The sequence below is a fragment of the Paralichthys olivaceus genome, chromosome 13 (genome assembly GCF_024713975.1).
Source record: "Paralichthys olivaceus isolate ysfri-2021 chromosome 13, ASM2471397v2, whole genome shotgun sequence".
NCBI classification, from domain to species: Eukaryota; Metazoa; Chordata; class Actinopteri; order Pleuronectiformes; family Paralichthyidae; genus Paralichthys; species Paralichthys olivaceus.
Window position 1 is genome coordinate 7,273,380 of NC_091105.1, and position 26,506 is coordinate 7,299,885.

At 42.1% G+C, this 26,506-nt stretch overlaps 5 protein-coding genes across 6 annotated transcripts in view; 4 read left to right on the forward strand and 1 right to left on the reverse strand.

The window, feature by feature from the left end:
* The first annotated feature begins 598 nt into the window (after nucleotides 1–598).
* On the forward strand, nucleotides 599–2,054 carry LOC138413498 (trypsin-1-like). Its single transcript, XM_069537069.1, has 6 exons — nucleotides 599–758; nucleotides 848–998; nucleotides 1,108–1,358; nucleotides 1,445–1,578; nucleotides 1,670–1,771; nucleotides 1,876–2,054. The coding sequence occupies exons 1-6, from the start codon at nucleotides 719–721 to the stop codon at nucleotides 1,921–1,923; spliced, it is 726 nt and encodes a 241-aa protein (XP_069393170.1). The 5' UTR covers nucleotides 599–718; the 3' UTR covers nucleotides 1,924–2,054.
* A 2,333-nt stretch (nucleotides 2,055–4,387) lies between these two features.
* Nucleotides 4,388–5,843, forward strand: LOC138413495 (trypsin-1-like). The gene is made up of 6 exons (XM_069537066.1): nucleotides 4,388–4,547; nucleotides 4,637–4,787; nucleotides 4,897–5,147; nucleotides 5,234–5,367; nucleotides 5,459–5,560; nucleotides 5,665–5,843. Exons 1-6 carry the CDS (start codon nucleotides 4,508–4,510, stop codon nucleotides 5,710–5,712), a joined length of 726 nt encoding a protein of 241 aa, XP_069393167.1. The 5' UTR covers nucleotides 4,388–4,507; the 3' UTR covers nucleotides 5,713–5,843.
* Nucleotides 5,844–7,366: 1,523 nt separating this feature from the next.
* LOC138413567 (trypsin-1-like) lies at nucleotides 7,367–8,672 on the forward strand. Its single transcript, XM_069537750.1, has 6 exons — nucleotides 7,367–7,409; nucleotides 7,499–7,649; nucleotides 7,760–8,010; nucleotides 8,097–8,230; nucleotides 8,322–8,423; nucleotides 8,528–8,672. The coding sequence occupies exons 1-6, from the start codon at nucleotides 7,370–7,372 to the stop codon at nucleotides 8,573–8,575; spliced, it is 726 nt and encodes a 241-aa protein (XP_069393851.1). The 5' UTR covers nucleotides 7,367–7,369; the 3' UTR covers nucleotides 8,576–8,672.
* Nucleotides 8,673–9,694: 1,022 nt separating this feature from the next.
* mrpl17 (mitochondrial ribosomal protein L17) lies at nucleotides 9,695–11,367 on the forward strand. The gene is made up of 3 exons (XM_020092860.2): nucleotides 9,695–10,093; nucleotides 10,774–10,842; nucleotides 10,940–11,367. The coding sequence occupies exons 1-3, from the start codon at nucleotides 9,920–9,922 to the stop codon at nucleotides 11,192–11,194; spliced, it is 498 nt and encodes a 165-aa protein (XP_019948419.1). The 5' UTR covers nucleotides 9,695–9,919; the 3' UTR covers nucleotides 11,195–11,367.
* Nucleotides 11,368–13,288: 1,921 nt separating this feature from the next.
* tmem145 (transmembrane protein 145) overlaps nucleotides 13,289–26,506 on the reverse strand; it is a 33,584-nt gene continuing 20,366 nt past the window's right edge. For both annotated transcript variants that reach the window (XM_020093520.2, XM_020093519.2), the window contains exons 6-15: nucleotides 26,016–26,100; nucleotides 25,507–25,578; nucleotides 23,663–23,731; nucleotides 22,955–23,035; nucleotides 22,280–22,358; nucleotides 20,712–20,805; nucleotides 19,497–19,669; nucleotides 18,769–18,889; nucleotides 18,231–18,419; nucleotides 13,289–15,755 (exon numbers count right to left, since the gene is read on the reverse strand). In XM_020093520.2, coding sequence (XP_019949079.1) covers nucleotides 15,528–15,755; nucleotides 18,231–18,419; nucleotides 18,769–18,889; nucleotides 19,497–19,669; nucleotides 20,712–20,805; nucleotides 22,280–22,358; nucleotides 22,955–23,035; nucleotides 23,663–23,731; nucleotides 25,507–25,578; nucleotides 26,016–26,100 — 1,191 coding nt within the window. In that variant the 3' untranslated portion in view covers nucleotides 13,289–15,527. The remainder of the gene's footprint in view (nucleotides 15,756–18,230; nucleotides 18,420–18,768; nucleotides 18,890–19,496; nucleotides 19,670–20,711; nucleotides 20,806–22,279; nucleotides 22,359–22,954; nucleotides 23,036–23,662; nucleotides 23,732–25,506; nucleotides 25,579–26,015; nucleotides 26,101–26,506) is intronic.

A 26,506-nucleotide genomic window follows, 5' to 3' on the forward strand; every position in this document is an offset into this window, starting at 1 on the left:
TGAAGCAATCTTAGTCCTTTTATCCACCATCATTTAAACATGAGCGCTCTGGTGTTTGTGCTGCTCATAGGAGCTGAGTGTGTCAGTATGGACCACTCAACGTTTAGGCCATATAGGACCAGCTAGCTATAAAAACTGAGAAGTCCTATCACAAATCATATCTCGCATAGAACATGTGTCATTTCATAGTTTGATTTTGTTTGTCTCTGGAGTCAGCATTTTTGAAGACACATGGCTTCGTCATTCTGTAAAATCCATATTCAGCAACTGTGGTTGTGAACTGGACCATCTGCAGAGCTGCAGCCATGTCTTCACATGTCGGGGTCAAAGATTACTGAATACAAACTGCGCTAAACATAGATGTACAGAGTGCAGCCTGAAACAACATCACGTGGAATATGAAGTTCAGGAATACTCAGAGAATTGAAAAACTATTCACTATTAAGAGAATAGTTTCAACTTTTTAAAACACATTCAAAAGCTTGTTTTGTTAAGGTTTCGTAGACGACACAATCTAATGTATAAAGCGTGTCAGAACAGACCATCCCACACTTTACACAATATTTGTTTTTCCAACATGAAGAATTATCAGTCCAGGACCCTGATTGGTGGAGAATAATGGTGGGAGGTGTGTCCAGCAGGTAAAGGGCAGAGCTACCTTTCTATTTAAACCAGGTTCCAGGTGAAGTTCTCTCATCAACAGGATCACACAGCAACCATGAGGTCTCTGGTCTTCGTTCTGCTCATCGGAGCTGCTTGTGAGTTGTGTCTTTCTGCTTCGTATTAGTTTAAAATAATTTCTAAAAAGAAACTTTCTCTGACCTTTTGGTCTCTTGGGTGTTTTCAGTTGCCACGGAGGACGACAAGATCGTCGGAGGGTATGAGTGCAAACCCTACTCCCAGCCCCATCAGGTGTCTCTGAACTCTGGCTACCACTTCTGTGGAGGCTCCCTGGTCAACGAGAACTGGGTTGTGTCTGCTGCTCACTGCTACAAGTCGTACGTCACTCCTTGATGTTATGAAGACAAAGTTTTTCATGCAAGAATCATTGTGTTTAAACAGCCTCATGAAATTCACATGTAAAACCATCCTCTCTCTCCCATGCAGCCGTGTGGAGGTGCGTATGGGCGAGCACAACCTCAGATTCAATGAGGGAACCGAGCAGTTCATCAGATCTGCTCGTGTGATCCGCCACCCCAACTACAGCTCCTACAACATCAACAACGACATCATGCTGATCAAGCTGAGCGAGCCCGCCACCCTCAACCAGTACGTGAAGCCTGTAGCTCTGCCCACCAGCTGTGCCCCCGCTGGCACCATGTGCACAGTCTCTGGATGGGGCGACACCATGAGCTCCAGTGAGTAAAATCTGCATTTGAACTGCTCAGAGGTCCAGATTTATAACTTTTATTACTTACCTTGTACTTTGTTTCCCATCATGCAGCTGACAGTAACAGGCTGCAGTGCCTGGATCTCCCCATCCTGTCTGAGAGGGACTGTGACAACTCCTACCCTGGCATGATCACCAATGCCATGTTCTGCGCTGGATACCTGGAGGGAGGAAAGGACTCTTGCCAGGTATGAACCTGAATGGTCAGACAGTAGGACTATATGAAATCCTTGAAATTACTTATTAAATTTAATCTTCCTGATCTTCCACTTGTGTCAGGGTGACTCCGGTGGCCCCGTCGTGTGCAACGGTGAGCTGCAGGGTGTTGTGTCCTGGGGCTACGGATGTGCTGAGAGGGATCATCCTGGTGTCTACGCCAAGGTATAACTTTATTTCCACTTCTAATAATAATTTGAAGTTGAAGTTATATTGTGATGGACCAGTCCTTAGACTCTCTGTGCTGACATGTCTGTCTCCATCCACAGGTCTGCCTCTTCAACGATTGGCTGACAAACACCATGAGCAGCTATTAAATCTGATCCTGTGATCGTTCTCCGCTGCCTTTCTTCCATCGTTCTAACTCCAACATGATGTCAACTTTTGAACAATGTGCAGCCTTTTAGTATCTATATCAATAAAGTCTTAAACATCTACTTTCAAATAATGTTCCTTTTCATTTCTTTCCACATCATGGTACACACTATTTTAAAATATGCTTGGATCTTTCACCAAGATCTTAAACTGTTTACTACTCTTCAAATACAGTAAAAACACGGTTTATCTTGGATCTAACACAACTGTGTGAGTTGACAAATTAAATGTTCAAGTCACAAACTATCTGGGACAATTTATTCATGCAACAGTTTAGAATGATGGTTAAATAAATAAGTTGATAATGAGTCTGAAGGATTTTCCTTTTAGATTTAAAGTATGTGACAAAAAGTCTTATAACACCACAGTATTGTCTGGTTTAAATGCTGCTTTCTATACATTTTTATCTGAATTACATGAAATATCGTTAAAAACAATCAATTTTTGCAAACAACCCATTACCTAGAGAGACTCAAATCAAGTCAATTGATATGGAGCAAACAACACCACAGCAGGAAGTTAAAAAGATAAATACATCAACAAGAACACAGACAATATAAAATAAAAGCACTGTTATGTTAATAATGATGGGGGAGTTAAAAGTGTCAGCATTTTCACATTATATATATATATGTGTATATGTAGGCCTGTATATTTTCATTCACAATACCAGAGCCAGTGAGACTGTCCAAATGACATTGCATTTTATTATAGGTCTGAGTCAAGGTCATGATGACTGGATGATTACAGTCTGTACAAAAACATATAGTACTGCACTCAAACGCAGCAACGATCAAACTACAATAACATACACAGTTTTAAGCTGTATCACAAAACTGAGCAGAATACTTCAAAAAGAGCCTCATTCAAACTCTGCAAAATATTCTTTGGTAAATGTTTTTTATTAAGATGATAAGAGTGAATGCCCCCCCCCATGAGCACTTTTTGAGGGTTTTGATTGGTCAGCAACAACAGGGGCGGGGCTCAATCGATGGCTTTAGGTTAAGCACTCAATAAAAAGCAAGTATGAAGCAATCTTAGTCCTTTTATCCACCATCATTTAAACATGAGTGCTCTGGTGTTTGTGCTGCTCATAGGAGCTGAGTGTGTCAGTATGGACCACTCAACGTTTAGGGGTGATGTCAGAATATATAATCTTTGGGATAGATTATGCCTAGGAACAAATCTAATCCATTTTATATGGCCTCTGATGTTAAGTCTTTGTTATTTTGTATTTCATGACAGAAATGGTTCTGAAAAGCATCAGGCCATATAGGACCAGCTAGATATCAAAACTGAGAAGTCCTATCACTGTCAGGATTCGAATGGGGGGGTGACGTGAGAAGGGGAGGACCAAAACGCAGAAACTAAATAAGGTTTAACAAAAAGTGTATTTTATTTAACAGGGGGTAAACGTAACACAAGAAATCTTCAGGAAAACAAAAGTCGCACTCAAAAAGCCGAGTGGAACACAGAACAGGGCAGGATACAAACTTACGGGGTAACGTGACGAGAGCTGACGGGACACAAGAACAGACAGAACCAGAATCTCGATGACAGACAGGACCAGACCAGAAATGACGATGACGAACCAACAACCACATGGGGGAAACACAAAGACTTATATACAGAGTGGAACTAATGAGTAACTGGGGACAGGTGGCACAAGACAAACAGGTGAACCTGATGAGGACAGGAAGTAAATGGGTGAAAACACACAGGGAGCAAGGACTACAAAATAAAACAGGAAGCACTGAACAAACTTATCTACGAGAACAAAATACAATAACCAAGACAGGGATGAACACAGGAGAGGCACAGGGTGAAACATAGCGAGGGACAAGGAGGGGAACACAGGAGAGGGACACAGAGAACAACACAGGAGAATCACAGGGTGGAGCACAGAGGAAGGCAGAAGGGAACATGAGAGGAACACTGAAAATACAAAACTGTGACAATCACAAATCATATCTCGCATAGAACGTGTCATTTCATAGTTTGATTTTGTTTGTCTCTGGAGTCAGCATTTTTGAAGACACGTGGCTTCGTCGTTCTGTAAAATCCATATTCAGCAACTGTGGTTGTGAACTGGACCATCTGCAGAGCTGCAGCCATGTCTTCACATGTCGGGGTCAAAGATTACTGAATACAAACTGCGCTAAACATAGATGTACAGAGTGCGGCCTGAAACAACATCACGTGGAATATGAAGTTCAGGAATACTCAGAGAATTGAAAAACTATTCACTAGTAAGAGAATTGTTTCAACTTTTTAAAACACATTCAAAAGCTTGTTTCGTTAAGGTTTTGTAGACGACACAATCTAATGTATAGAGTGTGTCAGAACAGACCATCCCACACTTTACACAATATTTGTTTTTCCAACATGAAGAATTATCAGTCCAGGACCCTGATTGGTGGAGAATAATGGTGGGAGGCGTGTCCAGCAGGTAAAGGGCAGAGCTACCTTTCTATTTAAACCAGGTTCCAGCTGAAGTTCTCTCATCAACAGGATCACACAGCAACCATGAGGTCTCTGGTCTTCGTTCTGCTCATCGGAGCTGCTTGTGAGTTGTGTCTTTCTGCTTCGTATTAGTTTAAAATAATTTCTAAAAAGAAACTTTCTCTGACCTTTTGGTCTCTTGGGTGTTTTCAGTTGCCACGGAGGACGACAAGATCGTCGGAGGGTATGAGTGCAAACCCTACTCCCAGCCCCATCAGGTGTCTCTGAACTCTGGCTACCACTTCTGTGGAGGCTCCCTGGTCAACGAGAACTGGGTTGTGTCTGCTGCTCACTGCTACAAGTCGTACGTCACTCCTTGATGTTATGAAGACAAAGTTTTTCATGCAAGAATCATTGTGTTCACACAGCCTCATGAAATTCACATGTAAAACCATCCTCTCTCTCCCGTCCAGCCGTGTGGAGGTGCGTATGGGCGAGCACAACCTCAGAGTCAATGAGGGAACCGAGCAGTTCATCAGATCATCTCGTGTGATCCGCCACCCCAACTACAGCTCCTACAACATCAACAACGACATCATGCTGATCAAGCTGAGTGAGCCCGCCACCCTCAACCAGTACGTGAAGCCTGTGGCTCTGCCCACCAGCTGTGCCCCCGCTGGCACCATGTGCACAGTCTCTGGATGGGGCGACACCATGAGCTCCAGTGAGTAACATCTGCATTTGAACTGCTCAGAGGTCCAGATTTATAACTTTTATTACTTACCTTGTACTTTGTTTCCCATCATGCAGCTGACAGTAACAGGCTGCAGTGCCTGGATCTCCCCATCCTGTCTGAGAGGGACTGTGACAACTCCTACCCTGGCATGATCACCAATGCCATGTTCTGCGCTGGATACCTGGAGGGAGGAAAGGACTCTTGCCAGGTATGAACCTGAATGGTCAGACAGTAGGACTATATGAAATACTTGAAATTACTTATTAAATTTAATCTTCCTAATCTTCCACTTGTGTCAGGGTGACTCCGGTGGCCCCGTCGTGTGCAACGGTGAGCTGCAGGGTGTCGTGTCCTGGGGCTACGGATGTGCTGAGAGGGATCATCCTGGTGTCTACGCCAAGGTATAACTTTATTTCCACTTCTAACAATAATTTGAACTTGAAGTTATTTTGTGCTTGACCAGTCCTTAGACTCTCTGTGCTGACATGTCTGTCTCCATCCACAGGTCTGCCTCTTCAACGACTGGCTGACAAACACCATGAGCAGCTATTAAATCTGATCCTGTGATCGTTCTCCGCTGCCTTTCTTCCATCGTTCTAACTCCAACATGATGTCAACTTTTGAACAATGTGCAGCCTTTTAGTATCTATATCAATAAAGTCTGAAACATCTACTTTCAAATAATGTTCCTTTTCATTTCTTTCCACATCATGGTACACACTATTTTAAAATATGCTTGGATCTTTCACCAAGATCTTAAACTGTTTCCTTCTCGATAAACGCAATGTGACAAAAAGTCTTATAACACCACAGTGTTGTCTGGTTTAAATGCTGCTTTCTATACATTTTTATCTGAATTACATGAAATATCATCAAACACAATCAATTTTTGCAAACAACCCATTACCTAGAGAGACTCAAATCAAGTCAATTGATATGGATCAAACAACACCACAGCAGGAAGTTAAAAAGATAAATACATCAATAAGAACATACACAATATAAAATAAAAGCACTGTTATGTTAATAATGATGGGGGAGTTAAAGTGTCAGCATTTTCACATTATATATATATATATGTGTATATGTAGGCCTGTATATTTTCATTCACAATATCAGAGCCAGTGAGGCCATCTGTGAGAAAGTGTCCAACTGGCATTTCATTGCAGGACTGAGTCAAGGTCATGATGACTGGATGATTACAGTCTGTACAAAAACATATAGTACTGCACTCAAACGCAGCAACGATCAAACTACAATAACACACACAGTTTTAAGCTGTATCACAAAACTGAGCAGAATACTTCAAAAAAAGCCTCATTCAAACTCTGCAAAATATTCTTTGGTAAATGTTTTTTATTAAGATGATAAGAGTGAATGCCCCCCCCCCCCCCCCCCCATGAGCACTTTTTGAGGGTTTTGATTGGTCAGCAACAACAGGGGCGGGGCTCAATCGATGGCTTTAGGTTAAGCACTCAATAAAAAGCAAGTATGAAGCAATCTTAGTCCTTTTATCCACCATCATTTAAACATGAGCGCTCTGGTGTTTGTGCTGCTCATAGGAGCTGAGTGTGTCATTATGGACCACTCAACGTTTAGGCCATATAGGACCAGCTAGATATCAAAACTGAGAAGTCCTATCACAAATCATATCTCGCATAGAACATGTGTCATTTCATAGTTTGATTTTGTTTGTCTCTGGAGTCAGCATTTTTGAAGACACGTGGCTTCGTCATTCTGTAAAATCCATATTCAGCAACTGTGGTTGTGAACTGGACCATCTGCAGAGCTGCAGCCATGTCTTCACATGTCGGGGTCAAAGATTACTGAATACAAACTGCGCTAAACATAGATGTACAGAGTGCGGCCTGAAACAACATCACGTGGAATATGAAGTTCAGGAATACTCAGAGAATTGAAAAACTATTCACTAGTAAGAGAATTGTTTCAACTTTTTAAAACACATTCAAAAGTTTGTTTCGTTAAGGTTTCGTAGACGACACAATCTAATGTATAGAGTGTGTCAGAACAGACCATCCCACACTTTACACAATATTTGTTTTTCCAACATGCAGAATTATCAGTCCAGGACCCTGATTGGTGGAGAATAATGGTGGGAGGCGTGTCCAGCAGGTAAAGGGCAGAGCTACCTTTCTATTTAAACCAGGTTCCAGGTGAAGTTCTCTCATCAACAGGATCACACAGCAACCATGAGGTCTCTGGTCTTCGTTCTGCTCATCGGAGCTGCTTGTGAGTTGTGTCTTTCTGCTTCGTATTAGTTTAAAATAATTTCTAAAAAGAAACTTTCTCTGACCTTTTGGTCTCTTGGGTGTTTTCAGTTGCCACGGAGGACGACAAGATCGTCGGAGGGTATGAGTGCAAACCCTACTCCCAGCCCCATCAGGTGTCTCTGAACTCTGGCTACCACTTCTGTGGAGGCTCCCTGGTCAACGAGAACTGGGTTGTGTCTGCTGCTCACTGCTACAAGTCGTACGTCACTCCTTGATGTTATGAAGACAAAGTTTTTCATGCAAGAATCAATGTGTTTTAAACAGCCTCATGAAATTCACATGTAAAACCATCCTCTCTCTCCCATGCAGCCGTGTGGAGGTGCGTATGGGCGAGCACAACCTCAGAGTCAATGAGGGAACCGAGCAGTTCATCAGATCTGCTCGTGTGATCCGCCACCCCAACTACAGCTCCTACAACATCAACAACGACATCATGCTGATCAAGCTGAGCGAGCCCGCCACCCTCAACCAGTATGTGAAGCCTGTGGCTCTGCCCACCAGCTGTGCCCCCGCTGGCACCATGTGCACAGTCTCTGGATGGGGCGACACCATGAGCTCCAGTGAGTAACATCTGCATTTGAACTGATCACAGGTCCAGATTTATAACTTTTATTACTTACCTTGTACTTTGTTTCCCATCATGCAGCTGACAGTAACAGGCTGCAGTGCCTGGATCTCCCCATCCTGTCTGAGAGGGACTGTGACAACTCCTACCCTGGCATGATCACCAATGCCATGTTCTGCGCTGGATACCTGGAGGGAGGAAAGGACTCTTGCCAGGTATGAACCTGAATGGTCAGACAGTAGGACTATATGAAATACTTGAAATTACTTATTAAATTTAATCTTTCTGATCTTCCACTTGTGTCAGGGTGACTCCGGTGGCCCCGTCGTGTGCAACGGTGAGCTGCAGGGTGTCGTGTCCTGGGGCTACGGATGTGCTGAGAGGGATCATCCTGGTGTCTACGCCAAGGTATAACTTTATTTCCACTTCTAACAATAATTTGAACTTGAAGTTATTTTGTGCTTGACCAGTCCTTAGACTCTCTGTGCTGACATGTCTCTCTCCATCCACAGGTCTGCCTCTTCAACGATTGGCTGACAAACACCATGAGCAGCTATTAAATCTGATCCTGTGATCGTTCTCCGCTGACTTTCTTCCATCGTGCTAACTCCAACATGATGTCAACTTTTGAACAATGTGCAGCCTTTTAGTATCTATATCAATAAAGTCTTAAACATCTACTTTCAAATAATGTTCCTTTTCATTTCTTTCCACATCATGGTACACACTATTTTAAAATATGCTTGGATCTTTCACCAAGATCTTAAACTGTTTCCTTCTCGATAAACGCTATGTGACAAAAAGTCTTATAACACCACAGTGTTGTCTGGTTTAAATGCTGCTTTCTATACATTTTTATCTGAATTACATGAAATATCGTTAAAAACAATCAATTTTTGCAAACAACCCATTACCTAGAGAGACTCAAATCAAGTCAATTGATATGGAGCAAACAACTCCACAGCAGGAAGTTAAAAAGATAAATACATCAACAAGAACACAGACAATATAAAATAAAAGCACTGTTATGTTAATAATGATGGGGGAGTTAAAAGTGTCAGCATTTTCACATTATATATATATATATATATATATATGTAGGCCTGTATATTTTCATTCACAATACCAGAGCCAGTGAGGCCATCTGTGAGAAAGTGTCCAACTGGCATTTCATTGCAGGACTGAGTCAAGGTCATGATGACTGGATGATTACAGTCTGAACAAAAACATATAGTACTGCACTCAAACGCAGCAACGATCAAACTACAATAACACACACAGTTTTAAGCTGTATCACAAAACTGAGCAGAATACTTCAAAAAGAGCCTCATTCAAACTCTGCAAAATATTCTTTGGTTATTGTTTTAATTGGATCATTTAGCATTTAAGTTATTTTAGACAAACAACAAATAAAACAGAAAACAATATGAACAATTAGTTTTAAAATAAACATGTTAACAGTTCTGAGCAAAGTTTCGTGTTTGTAAACAACACATTTGTATTTAATAACCAAATAAAGTCAAAAAGTTAAAAAAATACCCTATTATCATTCATCACTCATTGTCATTAATCCTAATAACAATCATAATTATAGTATTTTATATTAATTATAATAATTTTAGCTTTTGGTTCTCGTCTCCTCTGCAGTGAGTCAAGCGGAACTGTTGCGCTCCCGTTCCAGGACCAAGTCGGACACTTATACCGACGCACCACCAATGTCAGACAGCGTTGACACATCTGACCTGAAGGATTCGTTCTTAACTATCGAGTCCACATCATAGACCGCATATCAAGGTTTGATTCTAAAGGGCACCCGCCTCCTTCAGAACCCGGTCCCCGCTGTGTGTTGTCGGCTCCTCCGTGTCTGTGTCTCGGACTCTCGCAGGAAACTCTCCCCGGACAAGATGCGCCTCACGCTGCGGATGCTGATCTCGCACGGCCGGGTGGCCCGCAGGATCGGTCTGGGGCCGGAGTCCCGCATCAACATGCTGCGGAACATTCTGACGGGACTGGTCCGACACGAGAGGATCGAAACCACGCGGGCCAGAGCCGATGAGGTCCGCTTCTACGCCGAGAAGGTACCGAACTGTCTGGGGAAGCTAATGCTAATGCTAGCACGTCTGAGTCGATAAGATAAAAACAGAAAACAAACATTTAGTTTTTTAAATGTATTTGTTGTGAAGCCTCAGTATCATCCACTAGAAGAAGAAATCATAATTCTGAATTCATATATTATTATTATTACGTTATAACAGAATGAAAGGCTAAGCAGTTCAATACCGAAGCTAAAGTAGGGGTTTTACATTCTCATTCACTTTAACATATATGTATATAAAGAAATATTATCTAGCTGCTATCTATAAAACAGGTTGAGGTCGATATCTTGAGCTTGGGCCTGTTTTACAAGCTTTTATTGAAGTGTGACAGAACAACCATATCTTCATCAGGCAAAAGCACAACACTTAAATGTCCTCACTTCATGGTCTGGTGAGTAAAGTAGCAATAAAAAATAATCTTAAACAACTTTAACATGTTCTTGTAGAGACGCATATCAGAAGTTAACATTGTTGAAAGATAGAACCGCAGCTAATAGAGCGTTTACCTCCACCGAGGCCCAAGAGTCACTTTAAATAAAAAAGCTGCACTGAATTTTTCAACAAACACTCTCCAACATGGAACATTATCAGATTTGAATTCCTCTTTCTTCCACATATGAGGATTTTGACTTGATGTGTTTTCCTGTCTTGTTTTTTTCCAGCTGGTTGACTATGCCAAGAAGGGAGACACCGATGAGAAGGCAATGAAAATGGCCAGTTTTTGGCTGACGGTGCGTGTCTGCATCTTCTCGACTCTGTGAAGTTTACAAGCTGCGTCATTCTGAATGTGAAACAGTCGTTTATTCTGAGCGTGTTCTCTCTCTGCAGGAGAAGGATCTGGTCCCAAAGCTCTTCAAGGTCCTGGCCCCACGGTTTGAGACTCAGTCGAAAGGTTACACACGGATGGCGCAAATCCCCAACAGACAGAACCTGGACAGAGCTAAGATGGCCGTCCTGGAGTACAAGGGCAACCCCTTCCCTCCTCTCTTCCCCGCGAAAAAGGAGAATGAACTGACGCTCATCAACCAGCTGCTCAAAGGCTACAGAGAAGAGAGGGCCCAACAGTTAGCTGCAAAATCATAACCCGCAGGTCGCTGAGGAGACATCTGCAGTTTGTGGCCTAAAGAGACTGATGCATTTCATTCAGCTAAAGAGCAGATCGGAAGTTAAACCTTCAACTGAAGCAGAGGACGTTTCTGTACGGGAACATTTCTGATTGATAATGTATTGTAAAATAAATTTCCTATCAAGAGTAAGAGGTTTTTTTACTTTGTCTTTGAGCACTAAACTATCGACCATGTGAGGTTTCGCTCCCAAACAATGCTGTTCTTCTTCCCATTTTTGTGTTTGGTAGCACTTTTCAACAATATCAGTAAATAACAGGACATGTTTATATATCTTATGTCGTCTAATACATCAACAGTGGATGAATTGCTCCAAGATTTCTTTATCTAATGTGTTTGTTCAGTTCAGAGATAATTGAAGTGAACAGTCCTCCATAGCAAACATTTTGACTTGTCATCGTCTGAAAAGCACAAATGTTACAGCTTTTTTTTACACGTGTGCTTTTACTGCTGTGAGGAGTCAGAATGTTTTCTGTGGAGGAAGCTGCTTGTTCACAACCCACCTCGTCAATCAGCTATTTTTAGTGAATGTGCCCATAAAACGTTCACTGGCCATGTTGAAAAACAATTTCTACCTCAAGAAAAACAGATATAAGTAGAACTACTTGTGAAGTTTACAAGCGTCGTATAAAACTCGTAAAATATCTTTCCCAGACCATAGTTTATGGTTTGGTTTGTACAAAGGATGAAGAAGAAATAACAACACAAACACCTTGGGGAGCTGAGGCCAATCCCTGCTGACATTGGACCAGAGGTGAAGTACACCCTGAACAGGTTGCCATTGTATCACAGGTCTAACGTGTACATTCACACCTATGGGCAATTTAGAGTCTCAATCTACACGTCTCTGGACTGTGGGAGGAAACCTGAGTACCCAGACAAAACCCACACAAACAGGGAGAACACCGATTCGATCACACAGGTTAGAATCCAGAACCCTCTGCTGTGAGGTGCGTGCTAACCACTGCATCATCATGTCACACAGAAAAACTACAAGCAGCTCCACTGCAGCACGTATATATAAATATATACCAAATGTTACTAACTATCCTTATTACCTGATACAAATACTGTCACACTGCAGGACTCTTTAAAATAAGGACTTTAACTTAATATATTTCTAATAAGTTAATCAATCTATACATTTTCCATTGTCCGTCCAGGTCATGTTAATAGATTATTATAAACCAGGAATTATTGTTAAATACAGTTGGGAAGGTGTTTGACATTAGCAATAATGTATTTGATTAATTACTAATTAATTATAATCTGGTTCTTGTTGTTATTCTATGGCCTTATAACAGTGACGAGCTGTTAAACGTTGTTCTTTGTGTTGTTGAAAAGGTCTTAAAACATCTTGACATTTAATTTAGTGAAGACTGTGGAAATCCTTTATGACGAGTCAGTGTCAGCAGTGAGGATCATCCATCAAGCTGCAGCATATTGCACAATGTTTTCATTATTTGTTTTGTCATGGTGAACAAATAATAGAGCTCCAAACTATATAATGCATTATAACACAAACCCACAAGTCAAGTCTCATTTAAACTGAAGTGGAATAGATGAACCGAGGGCGTATTTACAGTATATATTGTATTGGACTGTCATATTGGATCAGATTTGATGGAAAAGGACTTTGTGGAGAAAATAACTGAATTGAACATCACACTTTTTTTTTTTTACCCAACAGTGAAATAAGTTTGATTAGATTGTGGCAAGATTCGTCTGAGAGCCATTAGACCCTTCCTGGAAAGAACAGGGACAAACAGTTTGTTGTGACCGCGCACTTCCACAGTCACAGAGCGGGAAACTGGCGGTGACTGAGAAATAATTAGGCTATAGCCTACATCAGCCTGTGACCAGCCTGGAGTCTGTCCCTGTGGTGTTTTACTTTAATGGACTCTTGTAATGAGAACAGATTCTAAATATGATTTACAGATATTAAATTTACCCCTTTGGACACATGCCCTTGTCGTAACTAGAACACAAACACCCTCACTTGTTAACGCAGGAGCCAAACAACACACGCACACACACACAAATGCAACCAATCTTTCTAATAAAACCATATTTTTTTTATTATTTTGGCAAAAGGTGTTTATGTACAGCGTATATAGAATCATCATTTGACACCATTAAAATGCATCTGAACAGTGCTTCAGTGATGTGCTCTTAACCAGATCGCTCTGAGTAGCCAGTAAGCTGTGCTGTTTTCTGTCATGCATACATAATCTCTTTTCTTCAACGTCTCACCCCCGTGTGCGTCTGAGAGTGTGTGTGTGTGTGTGTGCGTCTGTGTGTGTGTCAGTCCTGTCATTTAAATGTCAACATCTGTAAGATCGAAGCAGTGATGCAACAGTAGAGTCGTCCAGTCGAGTCATGGCAACCGTAGCATCAGGCAACAGCAGACAAAATGGCAGACGTGCCAAATATAAACCAGACACAATCAGAAATAACGTCTAGTATTCAAGTATCAAGTTACACCTCTTGACTACACTCTGACAAGTTACACACCACGGTCCTAACATCCTACAATGCTCCATTACAGCAAGACGGCCACTGATACATCTGCGGGCTGTGCAGCAGAGTCCCACTGATTTTAAGAATCAGAATTGTCAAGATAATGCTGTTGGATTTGTTGGTTCCCCTGTCGCTGATTTTTGCCAGAAGCTGGTTGTAAACTCAGATACGTTCTCTAAAGAATCCGGACAGTCGATGACGCTCAGACTGTATTTACAGGCGTATGCACGTGGAATACTACACGATGTGGTGTGGGTACAGGTTTCAAAGCAGTCGTATTAAGGTGACATCATCACGAATAATAAACAGACTAAGACCAGGAACATTAAAGTGCTCCATGCAGGACAGACAAAATGTACAGTTGTGTTTTCACAGTTCATCAACAAGGCTTTTTTTCATCATCGCTCAATGTTAGGAGATATAAAACTAAAATATTTGCTCAGCTTTTCGTATGGTTTGAACATTCAAGGCCGAAAAGCTGACAAATAGTTATATATTTATATATATTCATATATTTATTCATGATCCGGGTACTAGACAGGAGTGAGGATGAAGTTACTTGTATTTTTTAAAAAAAAGAAAAAAAGCCTCCTGTTTAATCAGGGACGTGTCGCGGATGTAAGCTGAGCAGACAGTTCAAAGGTGAACTACAGTGTTCCAGTAACTTGAAAATCATCCCTGTCCTTGTGCCGTATTGCATCAGTACATTCACCAACGTCTACATACACAGAGATGACATTTTTGATCAGGCATGTTCTGCACTCCCTACGAAAACCAAGACAGCATCGTAATAATCTGTATTTCTTTCGACAGCACATGAAGGTTTCGCTTGGAATAACATCAGAATTTCACCTGTCAAAAATATACTATAGCCTATTGTATGTATTTACAAAAGTATAGATTTCAATACACACAATTAGCAAATATTGTATGATCACGGGGGGGAATACATGTATCAGCTTTTTGGACAGGAAATACAATACAAACATGCTTTTTTTTTTTACGAGTACCTAGAAGTGCCCACAGTAAACATTACGCTTTACATTTACACATCAGCATATCAAACCAGAATAACCAGCTGCTATATTAAAGGCATATTAGAATATAAATTAACCCGACAAACTCCATTGAGAGTAAATATCTATGTTTTATCAAAATATGCCAAACATAAAAAAGGCTCTTTTTCTTTTACATGATCATTTGAATGGAATGAGAGTTTTCAATGGTCACAGCACCAACTGGAATTTAATGATGTGGAAAAAACCCATGAAAACAAATTTCCCTTTTTTTTTTTTTTCCAATAAAACTCGATATAGTGGGAGCTCTCTCCGGTTTTAGCTATTTACAAACTCTTCCAGGCACACCATCACCGCCTCATGAATTTTTGAATAAAAGTATTTCAAGAACTTTGTTCATTTCCGCATCTTGCACAGCTATCATTCTATTGCTCTGGCTACATCCACTTTGTCATCTTTCTCCCTGTGTGCCTTTTACTGGTCAGCATCAAATATTTATTGCTTCTTTATTCTTTAACAAGCTCAGCTATCTCACAGCCTTTACTCCTCCAGCAGGTTATTTCCATTCACAGGTGGAAAGGTACCGTTTAGGGATTCACTGCTCTGATGATTTCTCTTCTTCATCCTTCCAATCTCCAACTTTTTCTTGGCTGTCCCTTTTGTCTGATTTCCACTTTTCCTTTTTTTTAAATTGTCATTCTGTCCGTTCCCTCCATGCCTCCCCTCGTCCCCCTCTCTCCTGACCTTTTCTCCTTCTCACGCCTTGGTTCCGAACCCCCCTCCCCCCTGCATGCTGAAATATTCGGTGAACGAGGGGAGCCGGGGCGGGAGCGGGGGTGAGCGTGCGGCCAGGCGGGGGGGTATCGGAGGCGGGGGCAATATCGACATCAGGTCAGCGGCAGTGGTGATGATCTTCTGCTCGCTGTTCCTCGGCACCTCCGGTCCTTTACAGGCCACCGTCTCCTCCACCGTCTTCACTGGATCCTGGAGGGAGGAACATGATAGTTTGGCTCTTTTGAACTTGATCCTCAGAATATATGTTACAGAAACTAGGACCTTTGAGAAACCTGGTCAGTAACAGCACACAATACATCACAAGCTGTCAGGGTTTTATGGGTCAGGGTAAATTGCACATGACCTGGGTTTGCTGACCTCTTACTCTCCACACACTACAGCTCATCAAACCAGAACTTACTGCCGACCTTCACTTAGGCCTGGAGGACGTGGTTGAAAGATATAAGACAGTTTTTACATCATCTATCTATCTATCCATCCATCCATCCATCTATCTATCATCCATCTATCTATATCCATCAAATCATTCCAGAAATCTCTAACTGTTCATGTTATCGGCTTCACACTTGGAATGTAAAAATAATAATCAATTCAATATTCACAAACACTGAATAAACAATCAACCAGCACTCTGTAGCAGTGGTGGAGCTTCAGGGTTTTGTGGACTGAGTCCTGCAGACGGTCTTTATTTGCCGCAGCTCTTTTACTGCAGGTCCCTTTTACAGTTTCAGATAATAACCTGCAACCGGCATCAACACAGGACAAGGAAATCAGCTCATTCCAAACCGGCAGGTTTAGAACGGGCACTGCATTAGTGTATGTAATGCATGACAAGAAAAATCCGTGAATTCTCACATGATGAAGCATTTCGTCTTGCAGATTAATTGAAAATTACCCAACCATTGAAAATCAAAGCAATATAATGTGCCTCACTGTTATGAATTACAGTAAAGGGTTAGGGTTATTCCTTTTTAATTGCATCTTGTTTTGAATCATTAAATTGACAAACGATAATTGCTAAAAAAGACATCATGATGACATCACCTGATGGCAGAATAATTCAGCTGAAATGTGATGATTGAATTAGCCCCTAACCTCAAAGTGCTAAACACATTCGTCCTAATGATTAGAACTGCAACATCTGTATATCAGTTATAAGGACTTGTTTTGACTGTCGTTTAATTTCAAATCCCTTAGCATGAGACATGGTGAATTTCAAAAAGAACCTAACAGTATTTTATTCTTTTAAAATTTTACCCATTTTGGAAAACAAATGATACATTTCTTTTATTTGACGTTTTTCAATTTGGCTCGGGACAACAAAGCACAAACCTGCTGTGATAACCTCAGAATTTGCCCTCCTGGCCAATTTCTGCAAAACAATAGAACTAGAGATTTACTGTGTTCCTTCACCAAACAACCCCCGGTGTAATAGACTCACTGCGACAATGCAAGTAGTCAACTGCAACTACATTTCCTTCACTTAAAGAAGGACGAGATGCAGAGCTATCTGTTCGACAACAAAGAGTAGAGTCTGTTATCTCCCACCTTGATTTCAAGGCTATAAAGACTAAAGGCCAAGTTTTAAACGATAGTGTTTTATTAGACTTTCTTAAGCAGCCGCACTCAAGCCTGGTCCTGCCAGTGTCTTCCAATTAGACGTCTGCAGCAAATGCATCAATTATGCTGCCAGATTTCTAGCAAGAACCAAGAGAGGAGGGCCCATAACTACTGTTTACACTGGCACTCATTTAGAAAATCGATTTTGAGCGCCAGGTTATAAAACACATAATGGCTTAGGAACAGCAGAGGGAACTGCTTTTATTCTGAGCCACGTTCAAATATAAATTAAAAACGTGTTGTTTTTTCCACCGCACTTTTATATTTTACTTTTATATTATATTTTGTGTCTATTGACTGCTGCCATGTAACTTCATACAAGTTTGAACACTTTCTTATCCGATAAATGCTTTTAGTTGCATTGCATTGATAGATGATGCATTTTGTCAACTTTGTGCAAAGTACAGTGGCCGAGACGTCTCACGTGAGCGCGCATGTTGCGTGCATGTTTATCGCTCCTGCTGCTCTCTGCATGTTCTACCAGTATCTCTGCAAATTCAGAGCTCTTCTTCTGTCACTCATCCCTGTTCAGTGTGAAAAAGCTATATGCACAGATATAAAAGTTCCCCAAGCTCGATGATTCATCACAGCAAACATGACGTCTTAATTTGGTCTTGTCAGAATTTCTGTTTAATCATTATTTCCTTGTTGCTTAGTGTTTTTGTATCAGCGCACGTGCTATGTCAGGCTGTGCTAACTGTCATTCACCTGACGCCCACAGGAGGAGATGAAAGTTGCCGCCAAGAAACAATCCCTGCACGCATGTCTCCTTACGAACTGTATTTTTACACTGACTCCTTCAAATACAAGGCTTTGTTGATGAGACAGTTAATTTCAAGCTGGGTTAAACACAAGCATTTTTGCAGTTTTCACAACAAAATATGCACAACTGAGATTAATCTAATTACATTGAGAGAGAGAATTAAAAAACGATTAGGAGAAAGCATAAACAGAATATTAACTCATATACAGAACATGAGCTATAACTCCTACTTAAATCCAGGATGTCCAACATGCCTCCAAAAATGCTATGATTCAACTCACTGATTGGATGGAGAATAGCTCAGTGAAGTTTGGTTGAGAATCTCCCAGGAAGGAGCTGTTTCCGTAAGCATGATGGGGGAAACTCTCTCCCCCCTCGCCCCCCTTTGGACTGGACAGCAGGATCCCAATCTGGGATGTCCGAACATGATAGGGGAAGTTCTTATTGGCTGCTGAGGGCCGTGTGATAACCTGAGAGGGAAAGGATAAAATAAAAAGATCTAACACATAACCAGAGCACCTGAGGTCCAAGTGAGAGGTGGAATTGACATGCATGCACTGAGCAGGAATATAAAAAGGAAATTTGCGTGAGCAGTACGGCCCATTAATTAAGCCCAATGTGTCGAAGGTGAAGACGAGCTAGATAATGATGTGTGGAGGAGACAATCAGCATGAGGCGTTTATGACTCAAAGTTGGTGAATAATGTATGAATGACGGTGGCAATAATGACTTGAGTGATGTGAACTATGTGGAAGAGGAAGGGCGTGCATGAGTGCGTGTGCCTGCGTGTGTGAGAGAGAGAGAGAGAGAGATACGAACGAGAAACACGATGTGAGCGTAGAGGTGGATGCCGAGCTGAATCCCGTTGACGATCTTCTCCCGGGCCCAGCGAGGAATCCCGTAGTTGGCGATCAGAGCCATGACGGGCACTGCGAAAAACCTGAGGGAGGCAAGCGAGTACATTTATAATAAACATGTTTTTTTTTAAAAGATGCAAGGATGGTTTGATGATGAGAAGAAAAAGGAGATGGGGATGCAACGCACACGGGGAGAGATAAAGACAAGAGGATGTGAGAGGCAGGATAATGAGGCGGGAGATAGTTGCGGCAATGAGAGAAATACAGAGATAATATTAGTCTTTGTAATCTACCCTTCATTTACCCTCATGGTATTATACACAAAGAGCGAAAGGCAGAGAGGCTGAGCAGTATATGTTCTTTCTAGTACAAAGCTTTAACTATTCTGCACACACATATATGGCAGCATAAATTATTTTAATAAGGGAGAGTAAAAAAATATATTTTCTTCTCGCAATCACTCATTGACGTATAATCATCTGTGCGACTGGAGCTCAGAGGTTGGGCACTCAATGCTGCAGAAGGGAGGTGTAACGTTAAACAACTTTTCACTGCGGTGCCGTGATCTCGTGCGCATAAAATATTCAAATTGAAGGAACCTCACACGGCTAAATGTTTTATTTTCTCTACACCTGCAGCCTCTGGTTCAGATGATATTAGAGAGTAGAGGGGAAGCTGTGGGAGTCTCACCATAGTGTGTACGTGGTGAAGAAGGGGACGTAGAAGGGCTGTTTCTCTGGGTAGTGTTTCAGGGAGACCAGCACGGCGTAGCAGAACCACACGTAGGCCAGCAGCTGGAGGCCCATCAGCCCGTAACCTGCGGGGCTGTCGTAGGCGTACAGCACTTCACCTGGGTCAAAGAACTGGCACAGGAACACGAGAAGTTATACCAAAATGAACACACACATTTATAAATGAGCTAAACTTTTACACAAAGTATAAGTGTCTGTTTTCTTGGCTTCACATTTAGCCTGTGCCCTAATTACTAAGATGGATTGCTCATGGTTCAGCTGATGCACTGCAATGTCCGAGCCAAAACCCAGCTTGTAGTGTTCTGTGAGAGTGTTTGACATTGACACTTCTCCACAAGTAGGTCATTGGTCTGTGTATGAGTGTGTGTGTGTGTGTGTGTGTGTGTGTGTGTGTGTGTGTGTGTGTGTGTGTGTGTGTGTGTATGCGGCACATGCACCTACTGCTGCAGATGCTGGATTGCATTTCACAGTCCAGTGACAGGGTAGCATTAGCCATACAGGGTTACTCTTGCTACATAATGCATAGGTCTGACTGCTCCGTGTGGAGCTTCTTGGGATCCAACATGGCAACCAGAGCCCGGCCCCAGGAACACGCTTCAGGTCTACATTTCAGTTCCAATTGTAACCTAGTTTAGCGTATTTTTAGCCGGAGCTCCCCAGTGTTTTGAGCTCTTTAATAGCGGGGAACATGCAAGAGGGCAGGCAGCAGATAAATGACACTGCTTCAGATCCACATATTGCAGTGTGAGAGATGGCTATAGGCTCCTGCATTAAATATAGCACAGATACTTCCCATTGCACTATTCCCACTGGGTCATTACCATGCTGAATTCAAAGACTGTAATCCACTGTCCCCAAATGTACCATCATTACATCTGACTGCTGCCGTTGGAGCCTCGGCAGAAACACGCAGAGTAACTGTAACTCTCCGAGTGTGTTATTAATTCATAGGCTCATATGCATCAACACGGAGAATTCAGTTTCACATACAGAACATGAAGACACAAGTATAATTAATGAGAAAGTACATCTATGGAACTTTAAAGAAACCTTCACTGATCTATGATTTGTTATCTTCTCAGGTACAGTTGTTAAATAATGCAGTGTGTGTGTGTGTGTGTGTGTGTGTGTGTGTGTGTGTGTGTGTGTGTACCTCTGCCTCGTAGATGAAGAGAATGACGTAGGTGATTGTGTAGACTGTCATGTAAATGCTCAACTTCACCGACCCACTGTGACTGATCCTCGCCCTGACACAGATGGATAAAACCAAAAGGGTCAGAGGTGACACACGAGTTAGAGGAAGATAAGAAACAAAGAACCACGGAAAGAAACACACATGGGAGGGAGAGAGGGAACAAACACACAAAAACATCCATTTGGTCCTTTATACTCAGGCAAAGAAAGCTGCGTCTCAAACGCAACTTTGCAAAACCACACAGCATAAAGCACAGAGCTCTTCAAGTGTAGGATAAATCTGTGCGGGATAAGATTCATGGACACGACAGGCTGTGAAAAGACTGTGTTGTTTTGCATCACAAAAGCAAAAAACTAATGCTTCATTATTTGCAGTTGACAAAAAGAAGCATTTCAGCAAAACGTACTTTAGCTCAGAGTAAATTAGCACCGCACACACCAGAGAAACGTATCAGAGTTGACTGGTAATTATCACCAAACTGTCGACTCCATCAGTCGCAGCAGATAAACAGCCGTGTTTTTAACTCAATGGTAAATTTAAGATTTTTCACAGGGCTTTCATGAAGGTTGAGAGAAGTCTAAGAGAAAGGTCTAAGCGATCACAGCATCTCCTGAACCCAGGAGGATGTAATCCTGGAGTGGAAAACGCCAGCTTCAATTTTGCAAGTTCAGTTTTCACTTTATAAAGTTCAGTGTGGAAAAACCTCTGCGGAGATCAATTGAACCTGAAGCAGGGCCAACCTTCAAACTATGAGCAGGGGTTCAGATGATGACTCATCGCCACTCAAACTCAAAAACCTGTTGAAATGCAATTTAACTAGCTTTTGATTGTGCAGTGCACAGCCCTCACATAAAACCTACCAAGAGAGCAGCTTGTTGGAATATATCGGCAGAAATGTAACAACATTTCAAGAGCAGCTGGCATGATGGTTTTTTTCAGACTGACAACTAGAGTTTGAAACTGGAAATGGACAATGAGAAAGAGCAACGACAGCCAGGTGAGTGTGGATCTAATGTAACCGGCCCGCTCTGATTGGATTAATGGATCCTTATCGATTACTTTTAAAAATATTTAAAACAACATGTAACACAGTGCTTTGTAAAAATATAGTGAAGTAGAAAGTACAGATATTTGCTGATATGTGTAGTGGAGTAAAAGTGAAAAATGTGTCGACTGAGAAGGAGCAAACCACAAAATGTGTCAGTCGGGTTTTTGGGGTAAAGGTCGTCCTTCGACTGGCGTAAAAACACAAAGGTTCCCATCGGAGCAGCATCAGGTGTTCATCCACACCATCAGCTCCAGAGTACTAACTGACTTTTTGAGTGACACCTAACACTGGCACGTCAGGAGATAGTGTTATGACTGTGACAGCGCGGCCTGACAGTGAGAGACAGAGGAAGCATAAACACAGCTGCAGACGGCTGACAGGGCTCGAGTAAACACAGATACATCAAGGCTCAAACAAAATACACACCCACACACACACACACACAGAAGGTACGAAAAAACAACAGCACACCCCCTACCTGGTGACAGTGAAACCTTTGCCCAACAATATGAGCATCAGCAGGAACACCAGGAAACTGACGGAGAACAGTAATTTCCCTGGAGACGGGCGGAGATGAAGAGAGAGAGAGAAACGGAGAAGAAGACAGAGGGGTAATTAGGTCGTGGTTTCCCAATCCGTGATATCAGAGTGGAAAGATGATAACACACACACACACACACACACACACACACACACACGTGCTCGGTGTGATTTTCAAGCACGGAGGCAGTGTCAGTCAGTCAGACAAACAGACAGTCCTTCAGACAGACAGACAGAAAGACAAACAGACAGACAGACAGTCCATCAGATAGACAGACAGTCCTTCAGACAGACAGACAGACAGTCCATCAGACAGACAGAAAGACAAACAGACAGTCCTTCAGACAGACAGACAGACAGTCCATCAGACAGACAGAAAGACAAACAGACAGTCCTTCAGACAGACAGACAGTCCATCAGAAAGACAGACAGAAAGACAAACCGACAGTCCACCAGACAGACAGATAGAAAGACAGACAGACAGTCCACCAGACAGTCCATGAGACAGACAGACAGACAGACAGACAGACAGTCCATGAGACAGACAGACAGACAGTCCATGAGACAGACAGACAGACAGACAGTCAGTGGCTAATGCAAGAGAATAACTCACCGAGTATTTTCAGGCTCCCGTTGCCAACTCCATCTCTCGCATACAGGCCCCAGTAGACACAATGAAACAACAGGCTGAGCACTGCCAAATGGAAAAGATGTAGGGAGGACAGAAATGTGAAAACAAGAGAAGGGAGGGAAAATACATGGGAGAAGAAGAAGAGAAGGCGATGAAAGAGAGAGGATGTAAAGAAAGAGATAAAGAACAGAGGAAAGATAAAGTGGAAAGTGAAAGGGCAGAGGGTGGTGGGTTGGAGAGAGATGGGTGGAAGGAGTGTGATACAGAAAAGCAGAGGAATTGATAAAAGGAGATGAAAAGGGAGCATAGGGCTTGAGAGAAGTGGGAGGAAGGGAATTCAGGGGTGGCAGAAGAATCGAGAGCAGATTTGCAGGGGGGTGACGAGATAGCGAGGACGAAGAGGGAGCGAGATAAGTGGGAAGGAGAGAAAAAACGAGAGGACGGGGTGACAAGAGAAAAAAAGAGGGGTGTTCGTCAGCGACAGCACGCTCCACTGAACACTGTGGCACAGCACGGCTGTTTGCAATACTTTCTATTCAGAGGCTAATAACGGTGATATTATCGCAGCTCTTGAAGTGGGGATTAAGGTATGAGATGCTGCAGCCACGCAAGAGGCTCATTGTCATCTTGAGTGTGTGTGTGTGTGTGTGTGTGTGTGTGTGTGTGTGTGCGCAGGACAGAAACTCTCACCCTCCACACCTGCCGCCGTCATAAACATTTTGTAGGTTGTGTGAAGAAGCTGTCTTCCCTTCAGATTGTCTGCAGGGGAAAAAAACAGAATGAGATAGAGGTGATGAAGGGGTGTGTGGGTGTGGGTGTGTGTGTGTGTGTGTGTGTGTGTGTGTGTGTGTGTTGTTTGGGATGGAGATAAAAAGGATGGAGATATGCTAGCAGATGGCGGCGGAGAGCGAGAGAGGTACAGAGAGTGAGAGAGGCAAAAGAGAAGAAAGAACAAGGGACTGGGCCAGATAAACAGAGCAGGAGCGACCATTAATATGCATCCATCTCCTGATCTGGAACACAGACATGAAGACTTATGGGACACTCGATCCTACAATCCCGGGACAACTCTGTCTGCAGAGGAACACGGTGTGATACAAGCTTAGGATCTTGAACAGCTACTAAACCTTTTTTGAGATACGAGTGAGACGAAAGAAATGCAGATAGTTTTGTTCCTACAAGCTCAGATTTTGAGATATCAAAACTCTGAGGCTCCAAAACAATCAAGGTTTTTTTGTTTTATTTTGGTTAAAACTACATTAAAATGAATTCAAAAACATCATCACCATCCAGAAGCAGTAACTGCTTTACTATTCATTATACATAGCTTTAATTTGAACTACTGAAGAAATAGTGAATGCACAGTGTGAATGCTGCTGTTGAATTGAATCTCTGTTGACTCCAATTCTATTCCAGCGGCTGCAGAAATCTCTTTAAAAAAATTGTGCATGGCTGAATCATAGAGTGGTTATAAAAATGGACGTTCATTTTTCCATCAGGTTTGGTTTTAATTAGGTATTTGTTGCCATAGAACTGTGAGAAAGGTCATAATTGACAGCTGAGACTGATTCATGATTGGTCGAGCGCATGCATCGGTGGGATCTCGCTAACTAATGAAAACAAAACCTGCCGGAAAAATTTACACTCGAACAAAAATCTGTGTGATAAAAACTACCTAAAATGACATGAACCATCTTTCTATATATTTGACTGCCTATGTCCCATCCCCTAACATGGAGGAGGTGGGATTTGATCTGACCTACACTGCAGCTAGCCACTAGGAGGCGATCAAGACAGTTTGGCTTTGGGAAGGTGTCATGTCATCCATCTTTACATACAGTCTATGAACTTAATCAGAAAAGCGATGAATTATTCTACACAACCCTCACATTAAGGCCATACCTTGTGATGTGGGGTCACAAAGACGTTGTGGTTTAATTTTGAGGGGTTAGAAATCAAGAAAACAGGGAACCACATGAATACAGATAAGTAAGAAAATATATTATGTGTATTTTGTAATTTAAGTGAACCAAACCTTAAACAGTTGGGAAAACAGAAGATAAACAAGATGGCTAGGTGGTAAAACTTTACATGAAGGATGTTTGGAATAAGTTTTGGTTCTTCCTTGGGGCTCTTCTTCTCAGTTGCTGCAGGTTATTTGCACCGTGACCTTCATGTGACAAATTCGCTTTCTTGATGGTAACGCCACCGCTACCATCTCAACTCAACCGTTCGCCTTTACACGGAAACACCAGCCCTGCTCTCACCGTCCTCTCACTCCTGCATCTTTGTAGCTCACGCTCTGTTCTGACAAACTCCCGGCTCCCGGGAGAGAATGGGCACATGCTCCACCTTTACTTATCTGAGGAAACATGAGAACTTACTCCTATCCCATCAAGAGAACATGTAGACTTTATAGAGAGATCTCAAGAATAGGGCACTTAACGGCTGCCGCAGGCTTTGAAAGTCAGAATCAGCGGCTCAATCATTGATGGAGAAAGAGAGATACAGTAAGTGTACAAGACGGTACTTACAGGCAAAGTAGCACGAGAGGAGGAACACCATGAAGAATATTATCAGGAACGTGATGTCCGTCTCCAAGATTCCTGAAGAGGATGAAGAATAATTCATGAGAGAAGAAAGACCGAAAAACACAGAGGAAGGTGAAAAACAAAAGGCGCAAGAGAGATGGAGAAATCAAAAGTAAAGGAATCAATATCAAGGTGAAGAAGAGAGGAGGTAATTAAGGAAGATGGAAAAAACAGAGCGGCAGGTACGTGATGAGGATATTGGATTAGATAAGAAGCAGAGAGAGGTACACTAAAAGAGAGAGAGGAATAATTCATTTAGAAGCTACTTGGGTCTCCTCTTCTTTTCATTCCTTCTTTTCAGTTCATCTATCATCATTAATTCATTCAGCCGTCCCGTCATTATTGTAATTTGTTCAGTTCAGTGTGCTTTATTGGCCGTGCTAAGTGGCGTTGGCTTGTGCCATCAGCAATTCGTTCCATAATCTCTCTGTTTTCTGACTGATCACTCTCACCAAACTCATCTGCGGAGAAATGCTGCGTCCAGAATGACTGGCCATTGGTCAGTTTCATCTCGTACTCCAGCCGCAAGCCGGCGCCCTGCGACAGAGGAGGGAGGGGAGGGGAGAAAGAGTAGAGAGGGAGAGAGAGAAAGAGAAGGATGTCAGATGAGATTAATAATCCACGGTTGAAAAAAGGTTACAGGCTTTGTGATCTGGACAAAAATACACATTAATGCTTAAAAGCTGCACTGGACAACTCTGCAGGTTGATGGTCCTGAACAGCAAAGAACAGTAACAACGCTTTCAGACTTTTTTATGATATTCGTATCTTTTCAGTATGAAGCTGACAGAGCTTTTTGTAGACGAAAAAAAGAGGAAAGGTGGATTTAACTTTATTATTAAAGTCTATGATCCTCAAAGTGTTGCATAGACAGCCGAAGTATTAAGAACTAAAAGGAATTTAACCGGTGATACACAGTGATACTGAATAAAATGGTATTTAT